Consider the following 18,579-nt stretch of genomic DNA (forward strand, 5'->3'; position numbering starts at 1 on the left):
AACAGACCGCATCATTAAATATCCTAAAGATGAACTAAACCATGTTCTATGACTGTGTGACGCACTGGATAGAGAGACGATCACCGGTGTAACGCTGACTGCAGATGCGAGGAGCTGCAAACGCTGGAACCTCAAGTAAAACGCAAAGTGCTGGAGTCTGACCCACCTAGTTACTCCAGCACTTTGTGTTCAAGTGGCCGCTGTGGTTATGTGGTGTTGTGAAGCCAACTCTCACTGTCCATGGAGTTGGTTCGTGTGTGTGTGAGGTTGTACGTGCTCTGTGGGGCTTGTGTTTACCTGTACGTGCTCTGTGGGGTGAGTGTTTACCTGTGTGGGCGAGTGTTTACCTGTACGTGCTCTGTGGGGCTTGTGTTTACCTGTGCATGCTCTGTGGGGCTTGTGTTTACCTGTACGTGCTCTGTGGGGCGCGTGTTTACCTGTACGTGCTCTGTGGGGTGAGTGTTTACCTGTGTGTGCTCTGTGGGGCGCGTTTACCTGTGCGTGCTCTGTGGGACGCGCGTTTACCTGTGTGGGGCATGATGGCGTACGTGAACTGATGCTGTCCTATATCTGCCGTGGCGTCGGGGGACTTTGACGACCTCAGACTGTAAATAAACACACCGCAGTTACCATGGCTGTGAGATTGGAGTGGCCAGCTAATTCCTGTAACCTCCAACACCTCCTGGAGAAACGGTGACTCTAGTAGATTCATGCTAACACATGCACCAACTCCGTTTAAAATGCAGGTCCACCACTGATCTTCTGGCAACTGGTGGCTCGGCCCCACTTTAAACGGACAAAATCACAAGAGGGCAGGTGAAATCCCCCCGAAAGCCCCCCTGAAAACCAGGCGTCTCGCTCGGCCGGGTGAGGCGGCCCATCTCCACCTCATCAGGACTTCCACGCCGATCAGCGGGTTAACTTTGTCCCCCGCAACCGGGGCTCTGGAACTCCAGACCGGCCGGAGCCGGCAGACCCTTCCCATCGCTGACTTCCGCGGCCAACTTTGTTTCCCGGCCCTCCCCCAGACGCCAGGACCTCTGTGGATCCGGCAAAATGGATAATCCCGAAACGCTCTGGAATGAAGGGTGCTGGGAAATCGGCAGTGGACCTGCACTGACACCAACTCCATTGGCAAAGAATAGACAATAGACAATAGGTGCAGGAGGAGGCCATTCGGCCCTTCGAGCCAGCATCGCCATTCAATGTGATCATGGCTGATCATTCTCAATCAGTACCCCGTTCCTGCCTTCTCCCCATACCCCCTGACTCCGCTATCCTTAAGAGCTCTATCTAGCTCTCTCTTGAATGTATTCAGAGAATTGGCCTCCACTGCCTTCTGAGGCAGAGAATTCCACAGATTCACAACTCTCTGACTGAAAAAGTTTTCCCTCATCTCCGTTCTAAATGGCCTACCCCTTATTCTTAAACTGTGGCCCCTGGTTCTGGACTCTCCCAACATTGGGGACATGTTTCCTGCCTCTAACGTGTCCAACCCCTTAATAATCTTATACGTTTCGATAAGATCCCCTCTCATCCTTCTGATCACATTGAATGGCGGTGCTGGCTCGAAGGGCCGAATGACATTATTTCATTAGCTGTCATGGTGGGATTCTCCGGATAATTCAGTTCTCGCGGCTGTCAGTAGTTTAATAAGCAAGCCGCCATTCCCACTGTGCATTTGGACTTGACGAGACAGCCAGCTCTCCCTCCCAGATATTCCCATCCATTTATGGTGTCAATAATCCCTCTCATTTTATCCGAACGCTGCTGGGATTAGAGGGTCTCAGCTACAGGGAGAGGTTGGATCAACTTGGATGGTTTCCTCCGGAATGTCAGAGAATGGGAAGGAGAGAAACATAGAAACATAGAAAATAGGTGCAGGAGTAGGCCATTCGGCCCTTCGAGCCTGCACCGCCATTCAATATGATCATGGCTGATCATCCAACTCAGTAACCTGTACCTGCCTTCTCTCCATACCCCCTGATCCCTTTAGCCACAAGGGCCACATCTAACTCCCTCTTAAATATAGCCAATGAACTGGCCTCAACTACCTTCTGTGGCAGAGAATTCCACAGATTCACCACTCTGTGTGAAGAAATGTTTTCTCATCTCAGTCCTAAAAGACTTCCCCCTTATCCTTAAGCTGTGACCCCTGGTTCTGGACTTCCCCAACATCGGGAACAATTTCCTGCATCTAGCCTCTCCAACCCCTTAAGAATTTTATATGTTTCTATAAGATCCCCCCTCAGTCTTCTAAATTCCAGCGAGTACAAGCCTAGTCTATCCAGTCTTTCTTCATATGAAAGTCCTGCCATCCCAGGGATCAATCTGGTGAACCTTCTCTGTACTCCCTCTAAGGCTAGAATGTCTTTCCTCAGATTAGGAGACCAAAACTGTACGCAATACTCCAGGTGCGGTCTCACCAATGCCCTGTACAACTGCAGCAGAACCTCCCTGCTCCTATACTCAAATCCTCTTGCTATGAATGCTAACATACCATTCGCTTTCTTCACTGCCTGCTGCACCTGCACGCTTGCTTTCAATGACTGGTGCACCACGACACCCAGGTCTCGTTGCATCTCCCCTTCTCCTAATCGGTCACCATTCAGGTAATACTCTGCTTTCCTGTTCTTGCCGCCAAAGTGGATAACCTCACATTTAGAGACTTGATAGAAGTATATAAAATTACGAGAGGCACAGATAGGGGAGACAGTCAGAACCTTTTTCTCCAGGGTGGAGATGTCCAACAGTAGAGGGCACAGCTAGAAAGCGAGAGAGGGAAAGATTAATGGAGACGTGCGGGGGAAGTTTTTTTTTTACACAGGGAGTGGTGGGGGTCTGGAATCCAGTGCCAAGGGTGGTGGGTGGAGGCAGATACCATCACGGTGTTTAAGAAATTTCAGATGGGCACATGGAAGTGCGAGGAATGGAGGGATATGGATCATGTACAGGCAGATGAGATCAGTTTAAGGTAGGCACAAAATGCTGGAGTAACGCAGCGGGTCAGGCAGCATCTCGGGAGAGAAGGAATGGGTGACGTTTCGGGCTGAGACCTGTCTTCAGGAATAGGTGACGTTTCAGGTCGAGACCTGTCTTCAGGAATGGGTGATGTTTCGGGTCGAGACCCTTCTTCAGGAATGGGTGACGTTTCGGGTCGAGCCCCTTCTTCAGGAATGGGTGACGTTTCAGGTTGAGACCTGTCTTCAGGAATGGGTGACGTTTCGAGTCGAGCCCCTTCGGGTCTCGACCCGAAACGTCACCCATTCCTTCTCTCCCGAGATGCTGCCTGACCCACTGAGTTACTCCAGCATTTTGTGTCTACCTTCAATCAGTTTTATCTTAGACAAGACAATTGACAATAGGTGCAGGAGGAGGCCATTCGGCCCTTCGAGCCAGCACCGACATTCAATGTGATCATGGCTGATGATTCTCAATCAGTACCCCGTTCCTGCCTTCTCCCCATACCCCCTGACTCCGCTATCCTTAAGAGCTCTATCTAGAGCCACACTGTTCGATGTTCTATCTCATCCGCTGGTGCAAGTTTGCATCTTCCGGTTGTTTTAACTAGTCCTCTGAGGATTCCCCGCAGCCTGATAATAACCTGCAATAATAACCTGATGCCCTTGATGAGATCAGGGCCATTTTGCTTTGAATTTATGAGCCATGCCCCAGGTGCCCAAGAGACCAACTAACATTGTATTGGTCTCTTATTAGAATACAGGCCTCAATGCTCACTGCACTGACTAGCATCAAGTGTACAAAAATCAGGCGATCATCGGAAAACTGATACATTTCAAGCCATTCCTTCTCTCCTGAGATGCTGCCTGACCCGCTGAGTTACTCCAGCATTTTGTGAAATAAATACCTTCGATTTGTACCAGCATCTGCAGTTATTTTCTTACACTGGTATTTTATCAGATGTCAGCCCCAAACCCACGAATATTCCAAGCTCCGAAACCACATTCAGTGATGAAAGGAAACAAACATATGGAACTCATATCTCTCGATCTTCTCTCCCCTTGACTCTCAGTCTGAAGAAGGGTCTCGACCCGAAACGTCACCTATTCCTTTTATGCCCCAGAGATGCAGCCTGACCCGCTGGGTTACTCCAGCTTTTTGTGTCTGTCCACAAATTTCATCTGCTAGTTTTATGACATTGAACAGGGCAGGAAGATGCCCTTCAGCCCACAATGCCCGTGTCGACCATGATAAACTATCTCTACCTGCACTTGTTCCATATCCCTCCATTCAATATCCAAATGCCTCTTAAGTGCCCCATCACATCATGGTGTTGGGGGCAGTGAAGAATGCCAACTATAGACAGCTTTGCCCTTCATAAATATGAATGAACAGTAGCTTCATTCTCTAAACCAGTGCTTCTTAAACTGTTTCAGTGTCATTCACCCTCGAGTCATTCACCTCTCTAGTCTCATTCACCCCAAAATAATTTCATCCATTATTAGTGGGAAGAATTATGAATGGAAGAATCATTCACCATTCATTATTATGAATGGATGAACCATTCACCAGTTTAAGAAGCACTGCTCTAAACAATGTAAACCACTCTACCAACTTTTTGACATTTCTCCCACAAAGGCGGCTGAATAAAGGATTAAGTTCAGAGAGTCTTGAAACACAAGCATCGTGCAATGTAGAGATACTTCAATCGATTTAGCGGTAGGTAATGACTCAGATGGATGTACCTGTAGGTTGCGTAGAAAAGAAACTGCAGATGTTGGTAAAATCGAAGGTAGACACAAAATGCTGGAGTAACTCAGCGGGTCAGGCAGCATCTCGGGAGAGAAGGAATGGGTGACGTTTCGGGTTGAGATCCGACTTCAGGAATGGGTGACGTTTCGGGTCGAGATCCGACTTCGGGAATGGGTGACGTTTCGGGTCGAGACCTGTCTTCAGGAATGGGCGACGTTTCGGGTCGAGCCCCTTCGGGACTCGACCCGAAACGTCGCCCATTCCTTCTCTCCAGAGATGCTGCCTGTCCCGCTGAGTTACTCCGCCATTTTGTGTCCAGCTGTACTTACAGGTTGCACTGTTAACGTTACGTCGAAGGTGGTGGATCTCGGTACTTACAGGGAGAGGGTCATTACGTTGCGGTGCACAGAGTAGCCGTACTTGCAGTCATTGAGCATCGCTACGCCAAAGCCGTGCTCCGACAGGTCGGCCCACTTGTGTCCCCACACCTGGCAAACAACCGACAGGTTGGCAGGTTAATCTTCACTGAAAGCCATCCCACTAACACAAAGCCTCTCTCATTCAGCAGGTGCAAATAACACAAAACAACTTCAGGTAACCACAGTAGAGTTGCTGCCTCACATGGTCCGATCCCGACTACGGGTGCTGCCCGCACGGAGATTGTACGTTCTCCCCGTGACCACGTGGGTTTTCTCCGGGTGCTCCGGTTTCCTCCCACACTCCAAAGACGCGCAGGTTTGCAGGTTAGCTGGCTCGCTATAATGATCAATTGTCCCTAGTCTGTGCGGGATAACGTGAGTGTGTGGGGATCGCTGGTCGGCGCGGGCTCGGTGGGCCGAGGGGCCTGTTTCCGCGCTGTACCTCTAATCTAAGATGCTGGAAACTCAAAAATAAGAACAGAGAGGAGAGACGTGCAGCTTTGTAGGTTAATTGGCCTCTGTAAATTGCCCCGAGTGTTTAGAGAGTGGATGGGAAAGTGGGATAACATGCAACTAATGTCAATGGGTGATCGATGGTCGACGTGGACTTGGTGGGCCGAAGGGCCTGTTTCCATGCTGTATCTCTGCACTGAACTCAACTAAAATATAGGAAACACTCAGCAGGTCGGGCAGCATCTACAAGAGTTAGTATTTCAGTTCTGAGACCATTCTTTAAGGACCGTAGTGGACTTTGTCAGGCGTTGCTTGATAATTCTTCGTGGTGATATTGGAGATGTTGTGAACATTCGAGGTTCTTTATAAAAGCAAGTTGTTACCATAGATAGACATAAAAGGCTGGAGTAACTCAGCGGGTCAGACAGCATCTCTGGAGAGAAAGAATGGGTGATCTTTTGTTATTTTCTTGGCTGGTATGAATAGGTGACAGAGAACTAGTGTGACAGACACTGTGGGTTCTGTACCTTTTCATACCACCAGATTCCCTCTCCCCGACTCTCAGTCTGAAGAAGGGTCTCAACCCCAGATATCACATAGAAACATAGAAAATAGGTGCAGGAGTAGGCCATTCGGCCCTTCGAGCCTGCACCGCCATTCAATATGATCATGGCTGATCATCCAACTCAGTATCCCGTACCTGCCTTCTCTCCATACCCCCTGATCCCTTTAGCCACAAGGGCCACATCTAACTCCCTCTTCAATATAGCCAATGAACTGGCCTCAACTACCTTCTGTGGCAGAGAATTCCACAGATTCACCACTCTCTGTGTGAAAAAAAACTTTCTCATCTCGGTCCTAAAAGACTTCCTCCTTATCCTTAAACTGTGACCCCTTGTTCTGGACTTCCCCAACATCGGGAACAATCTTCCTGCATCTATCCTGTCCAACCCCTTAAGAATTTTGTACGTTTCTATAAGATCCCCCCTCAATCTTCTAAATTCCAGCGAGTACAAGCCGAGTCTATCCAGTCTTTCTTCATATGAAAGTCCTGCCATCCCAGGGATCAATTTGGTGAACCTTCTCTGTACTCCCTCTATGGCAAGAATGTCTTTCCTCAGATTAGGTCACCTATCCCTTCTCTCCAGAGATACTGCCTGTCCCGCTGAGTTACTCCAGGTTTCTGTGTCTATCTTCGGTGTAAACCAGCATCTGCAGTTCCTTCCTACACAGTTGTGGCAATGGCCGCCTTTTAAATAAAAGGTTTTCTAATTCACTACAGAAGAGGCGTCCATGTGTGATGTGACTCGGGGTAGTTGCTGCCACCGACTGTGAGGGAACTAAACCGCAGTAGGAACACTCACCCACCGACGATACATCGGTAAGCTTAACAGCTCAGCTGAGTTCAAGATCATTCATGGTGCCAGTTCAATCATCCTTCCCAAAGGATGAAATTAGGTCTTGCTGGGTCAACACAGAGGTGTGGAGTTGGGGAGGGGGGGGGGGGGAGAGAGCAGACATGACTGATGATGAGAGATGAACCCTGTGGACAGTGCCAGTAATGGTGCAGAAACACTGACCGCGATCCTGTGCATTTCCACATAGCCGTAGTGCACTGACCAACTACAGACAATAATAGACAATAGGTGCAGGAGGAGGAGGAGGCCATTTGGCCCCTCGAGCCAGCACCACCATTCACTGTGATCGTGGCTGATCATGCACAATCAGTACCCCGTTCCTGCCCTCTCCCCATACTCCGCTACCATTAAGAGCTCTCTCTTGAAAGTCAGTGAAAACCAAGGGGCTTATATTGAAGATAGACACAAAAACTTGGAGTAACTCAGCAGGACAGGCAGCATCTCTGGAGAGAAGAAATGGGTGACGTTTCGGGTCGAGACCCTCCTTCGTCACCTATTCCTTCTCCCCAGAGATGCTGCCTGTCCCGCTGAGTTACTCCAGCTTTTTGTGTCTATCTTCGGTTTAAACCAGCATCTGGAGCTCCTTCTGACACAGTGGCCTTATATTGTCTGGAGAGTTATCTGAAGAAGGGTCTCGACCTGGAATGTCACCTATTCCTTTTGTCCCGAGATACTGCCTGACCCGCTGAGTTACTCCAGCACTCTGTGAAACGTCACCTATCCATGTTCTCCACAGATGCTGCCTGACCCGCTGAGTTACTCCATCACTCTGTGAAACGTCACCTATCCATGTTCTCCACAGATGCTGCCTGACCCGCTGAGTTACTCCATCACTCTGTGAAACGTCACCTATCCATGTTCTCCACAGATGCTGCCTGACCCGCTGAGTTACTCCATCACTCTGTGAAACGTCACCTATCCATGTTCTCCACAGATGCTGCCTGACCCGCTGAGTTACTCCAGCTTTTTGTGTCTATCTGAGGTATAAATGGACATGATTGAGGAGGAGGAATTCAGCAAAGCCTTTTCAATGCGCTTGGCAGAGTGTGCAACACGTTGACAACAGAGGAACGTTACCGCGTGGGAGGAAGCAATGAGGCCCAGCACCTCCGTGCGTGACAAGGTGTAAATTTACCAATTTTAAAATCTGAAACTGTAAAGTCAAAATATCTGAGGAAGGATCCGGACCCAACGAGTCACTTATCCATGGTCTCCAAAGATGCTGCCTGACCCGCTGAGTCTAAAGAAACAGTGTAGAATGAGGCCCTCCAGCCCGCGCCACCCAGCGATCACCCCGTACACCAGCACCAGCCCACACACACAAGGGACAATTTACAATTTTACCAAAGCCAATTAACCGACAAACCCGCACGTCTTTGGAATGTGGGAGGAAACCGGAGCGCCTGGAGAAAACCCACGCGGTCACAGGGAGAACGTACAAACCCCGTACAGACAGCACCCGCAGTCAGGATCCAGTCGGGGTCTCTGGCGCTGTAAGGCAGCAACTCTACCGCTGCGCCACCGTGCCGGCCCAACTCCGGTATTCCGTGTCTATCTTCCGCGCCCGCCAAGCTGCCAAAGGGTGGTGGTTCACCCCGGGAGGAACGCATCGTGCATGAAAATAGCTGACCAACTTGCACGGCAAAGCACAGGCCGATTTCTGCAGTAGGTGGGGATAAAAAACAGTTTGAAGCGTAGAGTGATACAGTGTGGAAACAGGCCCTTCGGCCCAACTTGCCCACATGTCCCAGCTACACCAGTCCCACCCGTGTTGGTGGATTAGGAAGCGTTTGACGGGTCTGCCGGCTCCAGGGTGCAAGGCTTTGCAGACAGAGTGTGTTAGTTCCACCCTCTCTGCTCACTCCGGCACAAAACATCTCCACGCTGAAACTCTCAGCGGTTTAGTACTTTTATCTTTCCCCATCAGAATTAATTGTGTGCAATTTAAGTGCTGAAGTGCAGAGATTTGCAGTGGAACTTGGTGGAGATTAGCAACTCGCCAAGGGATTGTGACTCATGAACGAGAGGTTGACTGACGAACTGACGCCTTTGAAAAGCAGCACAGCAGCCAGAGTGGAGTCAGAGTGGAGTGGGAGGTAAGGGATGACTGCTCAAGTCGGCCGACAGGGAGGGGAGTTATAATTGTGCTGTGCACACCATAAACACTTCCCAAATAAATGGACTGTGACAAAAAACAATTAAAGTTCCCATTAACTGCCGTGGGCCACTGGGGGACAGGACAAGCGAGGAAATGCTTCGTGATACCACTGCCAAGCAACTCCAAGGCAATATGCTGTGGCTGGTGAAAACTGGCAGTAAAACTGAAACTGCTGGAAATATTCAGGAGGTCAGGCAGCGACCATGGAGAAAGGAAAGGCCATTGACCTGAAACGTTAACTGTTGCTCTCCCCACCCCCCCCCCCCCCCCCCGAAGCCTTATCTAGGGAGATGGAATGGGAAAATGGCATTAGCGAGTTTGAGTTTAGATTATATAAGAAAATAACTGCAGAAAATAACTTATTTACATCGGCGTAACCAAGCGCAGGCTCGGCGATCGCTTCGCTCAACACCTGCGCTCGGTCCGCATTAACCAAACTGATCTCCCGGTGGCTGAGCACTTCAACTCCCTCTCCCACTCACAGTATGACCTTTCTGTCATGGGCCTCCTCCAGTGCCATAGTGAGGCCCACCGGAAATTGGAGGAACAGCACCTCATATTTCGCCTGGGCAGTTTGCAGCCCAGTGGTATGAACATCGACTTCTCCAACTTTAGATAGTTCCTCTGTCCCTCCCTTCCCCTCCTCCTTCCCAGATCTCCCTCTATCTTCTTGTCTCCACCTATATCCTTCCTTTGTCCCGCCCCCCTGACATCAGTCTGAAGAAGGGTCTCGACCCGAAACGTCACCCATTCCTTCTCTCCTGAGATGCTGCCTGACCTGCTGAGTTACTCCAGCATTTTGTGAATAAATACCTTTGAGTTTAGATTATTGTCACCCGTACCGAGGTACCGTGGAGAGCTTTTGTTGCGTGCTAACCAGTCATCGGAAAGACTATACATGATTTTATTTATTTATTAATTTTTTTTAATGGGTGCAGGAGGAGGCCATTTGGCCCTTCGAGCCAGCACCGCCATTCATTGTGATCATGGCTGATCATCCACAATCAGTAACCCGTGCCTGCCTTCTCCCCATATCCCTTGATTCCGCTAGCCCCTAGAGCTCTATCTAACTCTCTTTTAAAATCATCCAGTGAATTTAACTGCCTTCTGTAGGCAGAGAATTCCACAAATTCACATCTCTCTGGGTGAAAACGTTTTTTTCTCATCTCAGTTTTAAATGGCCTCCCCCTTTATTCTTGGACTGTGTGGCCCCTGGTTCTGGACTCCCCCAACATTGGGAACATTTTTCCTGCATCTAACTAGTCCAGTCCTTTTATAAATTTTATACGTTTCTATAAGATTACAATCGAGCCGTCCACAGTGTGGACACACATGATAAAGGGAATAATGTGATTAACGTTTAGTGCACGATAAAGTCTGCTCAAAGATAGTCCGAGGGTCTCCAATGGGGTAGAATGTAGTTCAGGGCTGCTCTCTAGTTGGTGGATGGATGGGTGTGGTGGTGGATGGTCAGCAGAGACTCAGAGTGTCACCCTCGGGAGCCTCGGCAGAAGTCGAACTATCTGTCCGTGGGAGAAGTATGGGGGAAGAGAGAAGACATTTTCTTGCCTTCCATCACAGTGAGGGGGTGTCTGGAGCAGTCACTGTGATGGATGTTTGTGTTAAAATTGTGTGTCTTGTGTCTTTTACTCTGTACTGTTGTGGCTGTGTGGCAAATGATTATCGTTCAATTCATTTTGAATGACAATAAAGGTCATTCAGATTCAGATTCCAAAAATCCAAAATAGCTTTATTTGTCATTCGTTCTGAATGAGATTACTTAGCCAGCAGTACAAAAAACACAAGACACAACCCCAACACAGTGACTCCAAACACCCCCTCACTGTGATGGAGGCCAAAAACTTCCCCTCTCTCTTCCCCCATGCCCCTCCCACGTACAGACAACTCGACCCCTACCGAGGTGACCGACCTGCACAGCCCCCGCAAGGAGATGGAAAGTCCCGCGGCCGGGACTGAATCTCGATTCAGATTCAGAATTCAGAGGGCCGAAGGACCTGTTTCACGCTGTCTCTCTGTGACTCTACTGATGCTGCCTCACCCGCTGAGTATTTCTGCAAAGTAAAAAAAATCAAAGAAGATGGACGTCTAAAGTGGGAAATGCTGGAAATACTCAGCAGGTCAGGGCAGCATGTAGAGGAAGAGAAACGGTTTATTAATGTCACGTGCACCGAGGTACAGTGAAACATTCTTTTGCTGCATGCTATCTAGTCAGCGAAAAGACCAAACATGTTTACAATCAAGTCGTCCAGAGACTAAATCAAGGGAATAACAATTAGAGCAAGACAAAGTCCAGTATAATCCAATTAAAGATAGTCTGAAGGTCTCCCATGAGGTAGATGGTAGGTTAGGACAGCTCTCTAGTTGTTGGTAGGGTGGTTCAGTTGCCTGATAACAGCTGGGAAGAAATTGGCCCCGGGATCTGGAGGTGTGGGTTTTCAAACTTCAGCTAACGTTTCGGGTCAAAGACTCTTCAAAGGGATTGGGAAGCATAAAATAGAAGCTACAGGGAGGGGAAGGGTGGGGGTGGGGGGGTAGCGTCTCTGATAGGGTAGGAGCAGGCTGATCATGGCGATAAACTGTGCACAAGGGTTTCTGGTCAGTCAGTAAATGGGAGCAGTTTGAGAGTGAGAACATGGGCAAAGGAATGTCGGGGGAGTGAAATGCAAAGAGGTAGGTCGGGCTGTGCGTGTCCTCCAGTCCCAGAGGAGGAAAACAAACAAATAAATAAATAAGCCAGACCGGCATCACAAATGGAAGGACACAAAATGCTGGAGTAACTCAGCGGGTCAGGCAGCATCTCAGGCGAGAAGGAATGGGTGACGTTTCAGGTCGAGACCCTTCTTCAGACTGAAGAAGGGTCTCGACCTGAAGCGTCACCCATTCCTTCTCTCCAGAGACGCTGCCTGTCCCGCTGAGTTACTCCAGCATTTTGTGTCTATCTCCGGTTTCCTTCCGATACATTTCGCCAGCGTAATAGAGATCAATCCATGGTCTGGGTACCTCGTATCGAGCCCAATCCCATGAGGTGTTGCGGTGTGTTGGCCGCTGGATGTGTCCAAACTGGATTTCGTAGGTAGCGTTGGGACTGTGCACTGTAGTGGGGAACTCCACCTTCAGAAACTTGTGAGCTTCATGCCACTCAACCTGTGCAGGAGAAAAGTGTAAGAAAATAACTGCAGACGGTGGTACAAATCAAAGGTTTTTATTCACAAAATGCTGGAGTAACTCAGCAGGTCAGGCAGCATCTCAGTAGAGAAGGAATGGATGACGTTTCAGGTCGAGACCCTTCTTCAGACTGATATCCGAGGGGCGGGACAAAGGAAGGACATAGGTGGAGACAGGAAGACAGTGGGAGATCTGGGAAGGAGGAGGGGAAGAGAGGGACAGAGGAACTATCTAAAGTTGGAGAAGTCAATGTTCATACCGCTGGGCTGCAAGCTGCCCAAGCGAAATATGAGGTGCTGTCCTCCAATTTCCGATGGGACTCACTATGGCACTTCAACTGAGCACTTCCAGTTAACCAATCTGATCTCCCAGTGGCTGAGCACTTCAACATTTACATCGGCGAAACCAAACGCAGGCTCGGCGATCGCTTCGCTCAACACCTGCGCTCGGTCCGCGTTAACCAATCTGATCTCCCGGTGGCTGAGCACTTCAACACTTTGAAGCAGCATGAATATTGGTCATTAGGAACGACCCGAAACGTCACCCGTTCCTGAAGTCGGATCTCGACCGAAAACATCACCCATTCCAGAAGACAGGTCTCGACCCGAAACGTCACCCATTCCTTCTCTCCCGAGATGCTGCCTGACCTGCTGAGTTACTCCAGCATTTTGTGCACAGGAGAAGAGTGTTCAGTACAGAGACTCCCGAAGAGCACAACTCAAAGTATAAAGGTCTCACGGTACGTGGTCGAGTGCAGCACGGGAAGAGGCCATTCGGCCCACAATCTCTCATGATGCCATGACAAACTATTATCCATTATCCATATCCCCGCCAATCTAGAAGTCCCTCTGGAAGGCGACTCCAGACTGTCAAAGCAGCCACAGCCGGACATAAAAACAGCTTTTTTCCCCACGAGGGATAGTTCTACTCAATAACCAGAGTCTGTAGTCTCTTTTTATGCTCTGGTTTATTTTCACCCGCATGTTTAGGCCGTAATGTTGTATCCTTATTGTTTTGATGTGTTTATGCTTTATTCTTAATTGTTAACTGTATTGTTGTCATTTGTGAGCGGAGCACCAAGGCACATTCCTTGTACGTGCACATACTTGGCCAATAAACTTATTCATTCATCTCTGTGCCTATCTAAAGGCCTTTCAAACGCCGATGTTCCATGTGCTTCCACCAGTGCATTTCAGGCACTCATCATCCTCTGTTTAGTTTAGTTTAGTGATACTGCACAGAAACAGGCCCTTCGGCCCGCCGAGTCTACGCCGTCCACCTCTCCCTGTACACTAGCACTATCCTACACACGCTCGGGACAATTTACAATCCTTTACCGAAGCCAATGAACAATAGACAATAGACAACAGGTGCAGGAGGAGGCCATTCGGCCCTTCGACCCAGCACCGCCATTCAATGTGATCATGGCTGATCATTCTCAATCAGTACCCCGTTCCTGCCTTCTCCCCATACCCCCTGACTCCGCTATCATTAAGAGCTCTATCTAGCTCTCTCTTGAATGCATTCAGAGAATTGGCCTCCACTGCCTTCTGAGGCAGAGAATTCCACAGATTCACAACTCTCTGACTGAAAAGGTTTTTCCTCATCTCAGTTCTAAATGGCCTACCCCTTATTCTTAAACTGTGGCCCCTGGTTCTGGACTCCCCCAACATTGGGAACCTACAAACCTACATGTCTTCGGTGTTTGGGAGGAAATCGAAGCACTGGAAGTGAACCCACGCAGGTCACGGGGAGAAGGTACAAACTCCGTACAGACAGCACCTGTGGTCAGGATGAAACCTGGGTCTCTGGCGCTGTGAGGCAGCGACTCTACCACTGAGCCACCATGCTGCTCCTCTGTGTAAAACAAAATGCCTGGAAACGTCTCCTTTAAACTTCTCCCCTCTCCCCTCAAAGCGTTGCCCCCTCCATTCCTTTACTGCGCTCACCTCAGTTTTGAACTTGATGTAGGGGCAGCAGGCATCCAGGGTGACCTCCTGGCGAATGCGGCTGGTGTCACTGATACGCACGGAGTGCCTTATACTTCCCCGGACCCCTCCTGGGCACACGATCTCCACTGGCTGCAGCACCTGCAACATAGGCTTCCTAGAGAGCAGAGAAACATCAGTGCCAGCGGAGACGTGTACATAGAACATAGGTATCACAAAATGCTGGAGCAACTCAGCGGGACATGCACCATCTCCGGAGAGAAGGAATGGGTGACGTTTCGGGTCGAGACCCTTCGCGTCTGAAGAAGGGTCTCGACCCGAAACGTCACCCGTTTTCTGTCCTGAGATGCTGCCTGGCCCGCTGAGTTACTCCAGCATTTTGTGTCTACCTTCGGTGTACAAGGAATGGATGGGAGCCAAATTCAAACTAAAGTTTATGAAAGAGAAAGAGATTAATAAAGATATATAATCATTTTTATGTATGTAGGGGTTGCCTGAGACATGAAAAATCATTTCACGGGTTCCGCAAGGGTAAAAAGGTTGAGAAACGCTGATCTAGACATTATCAATTTGGTGATTATTGGTGCTTGTGTGCACAAAGTTAGACGTAGGTTTTACACATTCCAGTGGTGGCAGCAAAATACTGCATTGGGTGTAAAATGCTCCTGGGCATCCTGGGATGGTGTCGAAACCTTTCCCTTTTTCTCTTGAAGAGACATTTACAAGACATTTGGACAGGTGCTTGGATAGGACAGGTTGAGAGGAATATGGGCCAAACTCAGGCAGGTGGGACTAGTCCCCCCCAATGGGACTAATGGAGCATTGTGGTCGGCCTTGGGCAAGTTGGGCCGAAGGGCTTGTTTCTACGCTGTGTGTGTGGAGCTTGCACGTTCTCCCCGAGACTGTGCAAATTTCCTCCCACATCCCAGGGGCTAATTGGCTGTTGTAAATGGTGGGTGGCTGGGGATCAATGAGGTGGGGCTAAAGGGTGCATGCACACAAATAAGTGGGCAAGGGGTTGCTCCACGACCCCATGTTCCCAATGTTGGGGGAGTTCAGGACCAGGGGATGCAGTCTTAGAATAAAGGGGAGGCCATTTAAAACTGAGGTGAGAAGGAACTTTTCCACCCAGAGTTGTGAATTTGTGGAATTCTCTGCCACAGAAGGCAGTGGAGGCCAAATCACTGGATGAATTTAAGAGAGAGTTAGATAGAGCTCTGGGGGTTAGTGGAATCAAGGGATATGGGGAGAGGTTGGGCACAGGTTACTGATTGCGGACGATCAGCCATGAGCACAATGAATGGCGGTGCTGGCTCGAAGGGCCGAATAGCCTCCTACTGCACCTATTTTCTATGTTTCTATGACCCAGGATAGACCTGATGGGCCGAATTTTCATTTTCTTTCATTGAAAGAAAATGTCTAGCCACAAAGCAGTTGTTCAGATAGATCACACTATGGAACAATTAATCATAGATCTGCTCTTACAGGAAGTCCCTGATCTCAGAAGAAACACTGGAGACAAAGTGCTTCCCCTCTCTATCCCCACCCCCTTCCCAGTTCTCCCACTAGTCTTTCTGTCTCCATCTACATTCTATCTTTGTCCCTCCCCCCTCCCCTGACATCAGTCTGAAGTAGGGTCTCGACCTGAAACGTCACCCAATCCTTCTCTCCCGAGATGCTGCCTGACCTGCTGAGTTACTTCAGCATTTTGTGAATGATTTACTCCAGCTTTCTGTGTCCACCATCGTAGAAGCGATGACGTTTCTACGATGAGTGCCGTGAACATCAGACTATGGAACACCAGCTTTTCATGATACATCTCCATGAAGGGCCATGTTGCTTGACTTACCACTTATCACACTTCACAGCTCGGTTGTAGAGTAACTGAACAACAGTACAAACAAAGCAGCAGATGCTGATTGATACCAAAGACAGGCACCACATGCTTGGAGTAAATCGGCGGGTCAGGTCAGGCAGCATCTCTGGAAAGAAATTATGGGTGACGTTTCGGGTCGGTACGCAAGGATACCGACCCAAAACCTCACCCATCCTGTTGCTCCGAAGATGCTGCCGAAGTTACTCCAGCACTTTGTGTGTGTGTTTAACATGAATAACAGCATTAACAGCTTTGGTTCGCAACTTTTCCCTGGTTTACCAAAGAGATGCAGGATCCATACAAATGAACGTAGATTATGAGGATATAAGAAAATTGATTTATTCACAAAATGCTGGAGTAACTCAGCAGGTTGGGCAGCATCTCAGGAGAGAAGGAATGGGTGACGTTTCGGGTTGAGACCCTTCTTCAGACTGATGTCAGGGGGGCGGGACAAAGGAAGGATATAGGTGGAGACAGGAAGATAGAGGGAGATCTGGGAAGGAGGAGGGGAAGAGAGGGACAGAGGAACTACCTAAAGTTGGAGAAGTCGATGTTCATACCACTGGGCTGCAAGCTGCCCAGGCGAAATATGAGGTGCTGTTCCTCCAATTTGCGGTGGGCCTCACTATGGCACTGGAGGAGGCCCATGACAGAAAGGTCAGACTGGGAATGGGAGGGGGAGTTGAAGTGCTCGGCCACCGGGAGATCAGTTTTGTTAATGCGGACCGAGCGCAGGTGTTCAGCGAAGCGATCGCCGAGCCTGCGCTTGGTTTCGCCGATGTAAATAAGTTGACATCTAGAGCAGCGGATGCAATAGATGAGGTTGGAGGAGGTGCAGGTGAACCTTTGTTTCACCTGGAAAGACTGTTTGGGTCCTTGGATGGAGTTGAGGGGGGAGGTAAAGGGACAGGTGTTGCATCTCGTGCGGTTGCAGGGGAAAGTGCCCGGGGTTGGGGTGGTTTGGGTAGGAAGGGACGAGTGGACCAGGGAGTTACGGAGGGAACGGTCTCTGCGGAACGCAGAGAGGGGAGGGGATGGGAAGATATGGCCAGTGGTGGGGTCCCGTTGTAGGTGACGGAAATGTTGGTGGATGATATGTTGGATCCGCTGGCTGGTGGGGTGGAAGGTGAGAACGAGGGGGATTCTGTCCTTGTTGCGAGTGGGGGGAGGGGGAGCAAGAGCGGAGCTGCGGGATGTAGAAGAGACCCTAGTGAGAGCCTCATCTATAATGGAGGAGGGGAAGCCCCGTTTTCTGAAGAACGAGGACATCTCGGAAGCCCTAGTGTGAAACACCTCATCCCGGGCGCAGATGCGGCGTAGACGGAAGAATTGGGAGTAGGGGATAGATTATGAGGATCAGCTTACCTTGTTTCCAAGTGGTAGTCCATCACATCCCAGGCGTCCCAATACAACGGAACGTCATCAAACAGCACAAACTGGTTGCCAGGACTGCCCTCAGGAACAGCTTCCCTGCAAATGCAACACAACCATCTGAAGGAGGCTCCAGACCCACAATGTCACCTGTGGATGCCTGACCCGCCGAGTTACTCCAGCACTGGGTGTCTTTCTACAATAATCTGCGACTTGGATGATGAGCACCTACATATTCATATGTCTGTAGAAGGGCCTCGACCCGAAACGTCACCCGTTCCTTCCCTCCCGAGATGCTGCCTGACCCGCTGAGTTACTCCAGCACTTTGTGTCTACCTTCAATTTAAACCAGCATCTGCAGTTTTTTTCCTACACACCTTCCCACCCACATATTCATGATCATGAACAAGGAGAGGCTGGAGAACAGCTGCAAGCTCTGCCTTTAATATTCACCTCTCCCAAGGAGGGATGAACAAACACATCATGGGCACAGGGGTAGAGTTGCTGCCTCACAGCGCCAGAGACCTGTGTTCGATCCTGTCCACGGGTGCTGTGTGTACAGAGTCTGTACATTCTCCCCCGTGACCTGCGTGGGTTTTCTCCAGGAGCTCCGGTTTCTTCCCACATTCAAAAGATGTACAGGTTTGTAGGCTAATTGGCTTTGTATCATTGTGAATTGTCCCGAGTGTGTGGGATAGTGTAAGTGTGTGGGGATCACTGGTCGGTGCGGACTCGGTGGGACTCTAAATTAAACATCAAGTGCATTGTGTCCCAGCTGGGAGGAATTTTAACTCTCATTGTCGTTGCAAACCCTTACTCCCTGTCTAAACTCTCCAATAAAAACAGAGCACGCTGGAAAAACTCAACAGGTCAAGTAACATCAAGCGAAGTGGAGTTACTTAGATGAAGTCTAAGGCTCTTCATCAGAACGTTACTTATAGAACGTATAAAAGGACTGTCATATGAGGAAAGATTGAAAAGACCAGGCTTGTATTCATTGGAGTTTAGAAGGATGAGAGGGGATCTTATAGAAACT

General features: G+C 49.4%; 1 protein-coding gene across 1 annotated transcript in view; it reads right to left on the bottom strand.

The window, feature by feature from the left end:
* man2c1 (mannosidase, alpha, class 2C, member 1) overlaps positions 1–18,579 on the bottom strand; it is an 89,143-nt gene that overhangs the window by 7,530 nt on the left and 63,034 nt on the right. Inside the window, exons 19-23 of the mRNA XM_078429879.1 lie at positions 17,538–17,642; positions 14,297–14,453; positions 12,183–12,326; positions 5,092–5,201; positions 526–605 (exon numbers count right to left, since the gene is read on the bottom strand). Of these exons, the coding sequence (XP_078286005.1) occupies positions 526–605; positions 5,092–5,201; positions 12,183–12,326; positions 14,297–14,453; positions 17,538–17,642 (596 nt within the window). The remainder of the gene's footprint in view (positions 1–525; positions 606–5,091; positions 5,202–12,182; positions 12,327–14,296; positions 14,454–17,537; positions 17,643–18,579) is intronic.

Source organism: Rhinoraja longicauda, chromosome 38 (assembly GCF_053455715.1).
Source record: "Rhinoraja longicauda isolate Sanriku21f chromosome 38, sRhiLon1.1, whole genome shotgun sequence".
NCBI classification, from domain to species: Eukaryota; Metazoa; Chordata; class Chondrichthyes; order Rajiformes; family Arhynchobatidae; genus Rhinoraja; species Rhinoraja longicauda.